Source organism: Myotis myotis, unplaced genomic scaffold, assembly GCF_014108235.1.
Source record: "Myotis myotis isolate mMyoMyo1 unplaced genomic scaffold, mMyoMyo1.p scaffold_m19_p_6, whole genome shotgun sequence".
Lineage (NCBI taxonomy): Eukaryota > Metazoa > Chordata > Mammalia > Chiroptera > Vespertilionidae > Myotis > Myotis myotis.
Window position 1 is genome coordinate 13,919,976 of NW_023416368.1, and position 9,281 is coordinate 13,929,256.

General features: G+C 46.3%; 1 protein-coding gene across 1 annotated transcript; it reads right to left on the bottom strand.

Moving 5' to 3' along the window:
* Positions 1 to 278: 278 nt before the first annotated feature.
* On the bottom strand, positions 279 to 4,597 carry FABP6 (fatty acid binding protein 6). The gene is made up of 4 exons (XM_036315222.1): positions 4,469 to 4,597; positions 2,963 to 3,138; positions 1,648 to 1,737; positions 279 to 400 (listed from the first exon to the last, which is right to left on the bottom strand). The coding sequence occupies exons 1-4, from the start codon at positions 4,533 to 4,535 to the stop codon at positions 347 to 349; spliced, it is 387 nt and encodes a 128-aa protein (XP_036171115.1). The 5' UTR covers positions 4,536 to 4,597; the 3' UTR covers positions 279 to 346.
* Positions 4,598 to 9,281: the final 4,684 nt, after the last annotated feature.

Here is a 9,281-nt window from a genome sequence, read left to right on the forward strand (position 1 = left end):
CTCCTTAGAGGATTATCTCCACCCACACAGTGGTGGGTAGCAGAGTGGGATGTGGGGTACACAGAGGGGTGCTTCTTGAGCACCGCCTTTGGCCTCTTGCAGGGGCTCAGGAGTATCTAGTCCACACACAAGGCTCCCTCTGCCACGACACAGGTCCCACAGGGATCTCAGGGCCAAGGTCTGGCCTGTGTACCCATCCTCAAGGGTTTCCCACCCTCCCCCAGCCAGAAACTACCCCCAGGACTCCAGAAAACAAAGACAGAGAGGGTCTGGGGTGAGCAGAATGTCCACTCTGGGACCAGCTTTATTGGAGGCTCTGGAGCCCCTCGGAGCCCCCCCTGCTCGCTCAGGCCAGCCTCTTGCTCACACGCTCATAGGTCACGCCTCCGATGGTGGAGATCTGAAAGAAAAAGCAGAACAGAGGGCATCAATGCAGGGATCCCAGGGTGACCATGGGGCACAGCCTGCAGAAGACCAGCCTCCAGTCCCAGCCCGGAGTAGAAATGACTCAGTGGCACCACTTCTCTGGGCCTGTTTTTCAAGTTGTTACACGAATCACTGTGCAGGCTCAGTGTAGCAAAAGTGCTAAGCAGATGACGCTGCAGGATAACTTTCCACTTGTTTGTTCAGTTCAGTTCCCCAGGCCAGTCACTTCCCTTGCATTACCCCACTGAGACCTCTCAGCAGCACTGCGAGGTTGCCCCCATTGTACAGATGAGAAAACTGAAGTTTAGAGAACCTCTAAGGTCAAGAGGCCACACGCAACCTCTGCACCATTTGGTATGTGTGGCACCCGTGCTTGGTGATGGGCAGGTGTGGCTCCTGCCCTCAGGAAGCATAAGGTTTTGTGGAAGAGGCAGGCAAGAGGATACTGTTCAGTGAAGGCCCCTGTGTGCAGTGCCAGGGCTCAAGGCCACAGAGACACGCTGTCATAAGATGTGCATGTCGGCAGCTGTTCTAATGTTCTTCACAGGAAAGCAGCAAGCTTTCCTCTTAACTTCACCTCCGTTTCTCTCCCCTGGGGAACATTGAGGAGCCCCAGGTTTGGGGGGTGGGGGCTAGAAATGGAAGTGAGATGAAGGGCATCCCAGGACAACATTTCAACCTCTGTTTACAGAGCATCAAGTATGGGAGGGGTCAGTCCACAGGTGTGTGTGTTAGCCCTGCCAGGATTTTAAAAAACATTCCATTAGTTGTCAACATTTAATCTGGAGATTTCACAAAGAAGTGCACATTTCCAGCCTCTCTCGAAAAATCAGAAGATCTAGCTGGAGCAGAGTGTTGGTCCTGGCAGGGTTCTCCTGGACTTGCCCTTCATTGACACTCGAGGAAGGTCCCATGGGCTTCCAGGTGTGGGCCTCTGAGGTCGCTGAGTGTGAGCACCGGAGTCACAAATCCCAGCTTCATCATAAAAGCTATGTGCCCTCCAGCTTATCACTTAGCCTCCCCAGGCCTCAGTCCCCTCACCTGTAAAATGGGGATAAAAATCCCTACCTTCCAGGGTTATTGTGAAGATCAAATGAGAGCACAAGGCCTAGCACACAGGAAGTCCTTATAGAGCCAGCTGCTCAGAGGCCCGCCTCTCAGGGGCCATGGCCGGGGGCAGAAAAACACTCCAGTCCCCCCAGGATCCAGCAGGACACTCACCTCCACCAGCTTGCCACCCACGATCTCCGAGGTCTGGTGATAGTTGGGGAAATCCACCACCACCTTCCCGCCTTCCATCTGCACAGTGGCCTGGAAAGGAAGCATAACTCTGAGTGTGAGTGGGCAGAGGTCCCCAAATGCAGGCCAGACCCTCAGAGTTATTATGTAACTCTGCAGCCCCAGCATTCCTCTCTGGGAATTCACTTACTTTACACAAACCAAAGATACAGATCACTTGCACAACTCACTCAACCTTGCTGTGCCTCAGTTGAGCATCGCTAACATGAGCTAGTAACTATACCTACTTCATAGAGCTATTGTGAGCAGCAGGTGATTTAAGATGACACATGTAAAGTGTTTAGAACAGTGCCAGGCACTGCTGGTAGTGATCATCATTATGAGGATGATGTTGTCCAAGGGTGTTGCTTGCAGATTGTGACTGTAAACAACCTAAATATCCAACCTGGGTTACCCACTGGTAAATAACCTAAATATCTAGTGATGAGGGAGTGTTAAATAAATGACAGCATTTCCCTACCATAGGATACCGTGCGGCCATTAAAAAGAATAAGACAAATCAATATGTACTACTGACAGAGAAAGACATCATGAGAGATTGTTAACTTTTTAGAAGAGCCAAGTGGCAGAATATGAATAGGATGACTACTTATTCTTCACATGGCAGCTTGAAGAGCAAAGTACTCATGGGCATGGTTGGGGGGCTCCGGAGGGGACCCAGAATGGGTAGAGGACCTGAGGGACCAGTCTGGGCAGGATGGGAACAGCCAGCCAGCCACCTTTCACTTCTTTGCTACCTAAGAGTACAGTTTCAGACCCAGATGAGTCTGATTCTAGTGTCTACTTCAACTCTAGGCTACCCAGAGGCAGCATAAAACATAGTTATGCTTTCTGGAGCCAGACTGCCTGGGTGTGAAGGCCTGTCCCTGCTGTGTGATCGGGCAAGCTATTTAATCCCAGGGCTCAGACCAACATCCCCATCGCTAATAATTGTGGCGACCTCATAGGATTAACTGCATTAACGTGTGAAGTATTCAGCAAGTGTCTGGCATACAGTAAGCTCAGTAAATGTTAACAAATTCTATTATCATCATATTATTTATTATTGACAGTAGCATTGCTGGTAAAACCAAGGAGTGTGTCAACTGCCAAGGAACTCAAGCTCTTACTGCTGGAGACTAGACTAGAGAAAGACACCTCAAGTTGGGGAGCAGCCCCACGGTACCTATTTGAGACCCAGAAGTTAGCTGGAAGCCTGAGGAAAGAGGGAGGGGAGGAGTGTCCAGTGGCTTCTCACCTTGAACTTCTTGCCTCCCATGGTCTCCATGTCGCACTCCTTGCCAATGGTGAACTTGTTGGTCATGGAGTGGCCCCCGGGGTAGTGCTGGGACCAGGTGAAGTTCTGCCCATCCTGCTGGACCTCTGTGACGATCTTGAAATTACGGCCCTTTTCAATTGCATCGCTGGGGAGCCCTGGCCCGGGGGGACAAGCAGAAAGGCCATGTAAGAGCTGCTTACAACATGTGGCTTTGGGAAAGAGCTCGCCTCCACTGGGGCAGGCTACCCTGTCAGTTAAAAGCACAAATTTCAGTTCTACCATGAGCCATTGCAGCTTGGTCAAGTACCTCTCTAAACCTCAGTGTTTCCATACAAAATGGGGATAAGAAGGCCCATTTTACAGGGCTGGTGTAAGGATTAAAGTGTGTCTTGTAAACTCCTGCCATATAGTTTATACTCAATAAATAACAGCTGTTCTTCTGATAGTGACATAACATAATTATCACAGAAACTGGCCAAGCTCGCAAATTTCTAGAACGAAGGGGACCTTCAAGACTACCTTCACAGATTAGGAAGTGCAGACTCACGGGCAGGAAAGGGGCCTCCCGGCATCTCAGTCGAGGTTCCGGGCAGCACCAGGTCTAGAACTGGGACTGGCTCCCTTCTATTGCCTCATTAGACTGCTGCAGGGGAGGCCAAGTCACTGTGCCTCAGGGCCACTCCCAGCAATTGACTCAGAAGGGCTTTGGTCTCCCCAAGGCCCCAGGGCACATGAGCACTGCTCTGGGGGCCTCTCTGTCACCAGGATGAGGGCACTGGTCTCTGACAATAGCACTGCCTCAGTATTAGAGCGCCAGGATTTCTGCAGGGTTGTTAATTCCACTGTCTCATCGGTTCCTCACAACCAGTGCTGCAGATCGAGCAAGTAAGAGGCGTGGGGTCTTTGATCTCTGCCCAGAGAGCCTAACACAGTAAGAGGCCTTTGTTTGTTGAATGACTGAATGAAGAAGGAGCTTCTCAAACCTAGTCTTTGGTAACTCCTTGTCACCTCTTACAAGGCATGATGTGGGGACATCACTCATCTCATCGTAAGGTCCTGGGTGCTAATATCCTCTGCCAGAGACTTACCGTGACCTTGGGCAAGAGCTGTGGTGGCCCATCAGGACCAGTGAGTTGGCCCTAGCCATACAGTAGGTGTTCAATAAATGTTGGCATGAATAAACCAATCAAGTCTCTACTTCACCAGGTTCTAGCTGTAGAACCTTGGACTAGAGACTCCACTTCTCTGGGCCTCAAGTTTTCTATCAGTAAATTGGAGATACTAATATTCCCTAAGAGCTTTAAAGCCAAAGAGTCTTCATGGTTCTTATTAGCCCGAGAGCCTGGGATAGAGGCTCAACAAAGGAAGGAGTAAATGAATGAGTAAAGGAAGTCCTGTCCCACTTTACCCCAGGAATTTGGGTTCCTGGACCAGTGCCAGTTGTTACAGACCAGCCCAGGAAGATGTTCTTAGGACCCCACTCACCAAGGCGCTTCATGAACTCGTCATAATTCTTCTCACTCTCGATCTCGTACTTGCCGTTGAAGGCCATGCTGCCGGGAGACCTGGAGGCCAGGGAGCAAGAGGTGAGGAATAAGGTTCGTGGTGCTGAAGGGCCTGGTGGCCCAGCTTATAAACCCTCCCAGGTGCTGAGGCTCAGCCCCTGAATCACCCCACTTCTCCCTCCTGCCCCTGAAGAGGAAGTGCTTGATGTTTTATGATGTGGGCAAGGCCTGGAGGAGCACAGCCCTGAGGTTATTCACCCAGGGAAGTGCTGGCTGCAATCCCATTGCTGTTGCAGTCCCATTGCTATTGCAGTCCCTTTGCTAGTCCCAGCGGAACCAGGGCCAGCATTGCCACAGGGGCTGGGGTGTCATCCACTCTGCCCATCCCTCCCTCCATTCATCCAGACCCTGCCCTCCGTCCTTGCTCATCATCCCTCATTTACTCTTTTACCCTCCCATTCATCAACCAAAGTGCACAGAGCACCTCCTGCATGGGCCGGCACTGCAAAAAGACTGAATGAGACATACACCCTTCCCAAGAGAGCTTCCAGTCTAGTCCAGAGACAAAACACACACCAGCAAACAAGATGAGATGCGTCCTGAGAAAAGTGCAGATGTGTGGTCCAGGGTGTGGGGAAGGATCAACCTGTCCAGGTGGCCGGTGCATCTTTGTGTAGAAGGCATTTGATACAGGTCTTGAAGGAACAATAGGATTTTTTTTTAGAGAGGCAGAGAGAGAGAGAAACATCAATGATGAGAGAGAACCATTGATTGGCTGCCCCCTCACGCCCCTCTACTGGGGATCAAGCCCGCAACCTGGGCATGTGTACTTGACTTGAATAGAACCTGGGACCTATCAGTCCACAGGATGATGCTCTATCCACTGAGCCAAACTAGCTAGGGCAGAACAATAGGATTTGGATGTTAGGACAAGCAGTAAGATTGGAGGAAGCTAAGAACATAGGAAAACAACATACCAGGATAAGGGAACAGTCTTCAGTCTCCAATCTTGGAATTTCTTACCCCAACTAGGAGTCTTATTTTTAAAAATAAAAAACATAGGACTGTCAGTTGCTCCGAAATATGAAATTTTAATATATATATATAATATAGCATCAGAAAATCCATGATGATGATGATGATGATGATGATGATGATGTGTGTGTTAGGGGGTGATTTAATGTGTGTTTATGTGTTTTTTTAATTATATTTTTATAGATTTCAGAGAGGAAGGGAGAGGGAGAGATAGAAACCTCAATGATGAGAGAGAAACATCATTGATTGGCTGTCTCCTGCACACCCCCCATGGGGGATCGATCCCATAACCCAGGCATGTATGCTGATCAGGAATCGAACTGTGACCTCCTGGTTCATAGTTTAGTGCTGGCTTTTATATATATATATATCTCATATCCTTCTTAAGAGCTCCAGAATACTTTATTGTGTATATGTTTCATAACTTATATAGCTATTGCTGGATCTGTAGGTTATTTCCAATCTTTTTCTATCATAATTCTGAGATAAACATTCTCGTTCACCCCCCTTATTGTACATGTCAGATTATTTACTAAGATTATTTTCTAAGAATGAATTCCTAGATATGAAGTTCCTGGAACAGAAGGGTTTCATATTTACTAGTAAAATGTTTATATCTATTACTCTCCTGCCTTTCTGAAGGTATTAATTAACAGATTACATTTCCACCTAGAGCATACAAGACTTTCCCCTCATCTATAATAATAAAAGCGGCAGTCAGACATCCCCTGAGGGGTCCCGGATTGCAAGAGGGTGTAGGCTGGGCTGAGGGACTGGAGTTTATAATAATGACGGAATAGCAGTGACACTAACAGCTAACATTTATTGAGTGTTTAGTATGCATTGGGCACAGTGCTGAGTGTTTTATATGCATTTTCTCATTTAATCTTCAAAACAACTCTATGAAGTAGGTACAATTGTTGTCCCCAGTTTGCCAAGAAGAAAACTGAGGTTCAGAGAAGCTAAATAACTTCTCCCAAATCACAGAGCTCCTGTGTATAGTTCATATTTACTACCAAAACAACTTTCAACATCATTTAAGGACATTTCCAAAAATTCTCCATAATCTCATTACCCTAGCACCATAACTTTTTTTAAAAAATATATTTTATTGCTTTTTTACTGAGAGGAAGGGAGAAGGATAGAGAGTTAGAAACATCAATCAGCTGCCTCCTGCACACCTCCTACTGGGGATGTGCCTGCAACCAAGGTACATGCCCTTGACCGGAATCAAACCTGGGACCTTTCAGTCCGCAGGCCGACGCTCTATCCACTGAGCCAAACCAGTTAGGGCGCACCATAACTTTTTATTTTTCCTATTCTCTTTTCTCCCTCTTTCATTCTTTTCTCTCCTTCTCTCTCATCCTTGCTTTCTCACTGACTCTAATTATAAAAGATATATAATAGCCATACTCTCCATGCAAATGCAATATTTCATTCTATTTTGCTTTGCGTGGCATTAGTTTGTAAACACAGTCCCATGTTTCTGAGAAGCTGCCATTTTGGTTGTTAGAAATGGCTACGTAACGTTTGCTCTTGGACTTCTTGGGAGGGGATCCCAGCTTACCTCATTAATAGTAGGCCACAGTGAGCTTTTTATATGCAGAGGATTTTTTTTTTAAGCATTTCCTTGAGCTAAAGCCCCAGGTTGGGATTACAAAGTTACGAGATCTGGAACATTCATACAGCTCTTAACATCTTTTGCCAAGTTGGAACTAAATTGGTTTATGCACAGCTTGCCTGGGTGCTGAATTTCTCGGGACGCAGAGTTTAAAACATCTTTGGTACTTCCCCCAAACATTCTGTCCAGCGCCATCACAAATTGTGCCATCTCGAGAATCTATTTCTTTTTTTTTAACCTTTATGGGGAAAAGGCTTTCAAATTTTCTGATTATAAGTGTAATAGATGCTCATAGTAGAAAATTTGGGAGAAGCAAAACATAAATAAAGTAAAGGCTACCTTTAATCCTGCTACAATTGTTTTAAATTGTGAAGTTAATTAATACTCAAATGTGTAAAAAGACAAAAGCGCAAAACAGTGTAAAGTAAAGGTGAAAGCCCCACATTCCATTGCATCTCATTTCCCAGAACCAGCAGCTGTTAAATTCAGCATATATAACCTTTTAGACATTTCCCATATGCGCACAAGCATATTCGTAATTATCTTTTTTTCTGTTGTTTTTTTTTTATATTTTATTGGTTTTTTACAGAGAGGAAGGGAGAGGGATAGAGAGTTAGAAACATTGATGAGAGAGAAACATCAATCAGCTGCCTCCTGCACACTCCCTACTGGGGATGTGCCCGAAACCAAGGTATATGCCCTTGACCGGAATCGAACCTGGGACCCTTGAGTCCACAGGCCAACGCTCTATCCACTGAGCCAAACCGGTTAGGGCTTTTTTGTTCTTTTTAACAAAATTGAAACCCAAAGATACTATTTTATCTTGACCACCCCCTCCCCCCATTTACAGTATATTATAGACATCGTGGATCTTATTTCTTCATGAAACCTATCCCATTCATTATTAAAGGGGACTTTCCAATGGAGAAATACACTAAAACATACATTACATCACCCTAGTCTAGGCATGGGAAAACAGTAAAGCATTTGCCATTTTCCTGTAAACCTTGGAGGAAAATAATTTAACAGAGGTAATTGGAATGTAAGTTAGATATAAGATGACCATCAGTGAGTAAGCTAGAGAGGTTTAGGGGTGGACTGCAGTCTCCTGAAATCCCCGGGGGGCAGGTGGTTCTAGTCTTGGAGGAAGTGTGCTCTTGGTAGAATCCTACCTTTGAGCTTTGGCCTGTCTGGATTGACTGCGCATCTTCCATCTGTCTTTCCAAATTTGAATTGATCTTACAAATGCCCCCTCCAGGGAGCCTTCCTTGATTATTCCAACCTATAGATTGTCCCTTTAAGGAATCCCCCGGTGTGTACATTCTACTTGTAATGGCTCGGAGAAACCTGGGCTTTAGAGTCTCATGTGTTAGTCTTCATGTATTAGCTCTGAGACTTCAGACACACAACCTTCATTTATTCAACATATGTTACCTGAGCACCTCCTGTGCACTAGACAGATACCAAGTACTTGTCCTCGAGTCTTGTGGGAGACCCAGCCTGGTAAACAGGCAAAAACAACATGGTGTGATAAATGGGGTAAAGGCCATAATGATGTGGGAAAGGAGACATCACCCTGACCCCCTCCTAAGTGTCGGGGAAGGCTGACCTGAAAGGAACTGATAAATAAGCCAAAGCCTTAATGTGCTCATTATTAAGAGGATAAAATACCTGTCACCCAGAGTTTAAATGAGGATGAAACAAGAGTATATAAATAAGGTGCCCAGCACTGAATCTAGTATTTCAGTGACCGATACTGTTACCCTCATTCATTGGCAGTTTGTCCAGCCCATCTACCTATTGTTTTTGAATTAGTATTTATTGTAGCATTAATTTACCTTTTCACAAAGTGTGTCTTTCATTTCCCAATTAGATTGTAATCCCTTCAGGGAGAGAGGCTGCGTTTCACACGTTGTATGGATGTGAACTTGGCCGGCACTGGGATGCTGCTGATTTCGTTTTATGTGTTCAGATCAGTCTGGAGTAGACCACAAGGCTGTGTTCCTCCGTGTGGTTTTCATTGTACACAGCTGAGGGTGCTGGAGGGGAGGGTGTGTGAACAGTGGAAATCCCTGGGCCCTGATCCAGAAATCTGATTCCGTAGGAGTGGGTGGCTCCCTGGAGCCTGCATTTGACA

What these genes read in the sequence shown, in the direction of transcription:
- FABP6 (XM_036315222.1), bottom strand. Translation starts at nt 4,535, where the DNA reads ATGGCCTTCAACGGCAAGTACGAGATCGAGAGTGAGAAGAATTATGAC. An exon ending in TGGGAGGCAAGAAGTTCAAG is followed by an intron (nt 1,738 to 2,962) that starts GTGAGAAGCCAC and finishes CTTCCTTTCCAG; the next exon opens with GCCACTGTGCAGATGGAAGG. An exon ending in TGGGTGGCAAGCTGGTGGAG is followed by an intron (nt 401 to 1,647) that starts GTGAGTGTCCTG and finishes TTTTTCTTTCAG; the next exon opens with ATCTCCACCATCGGAGGCGT.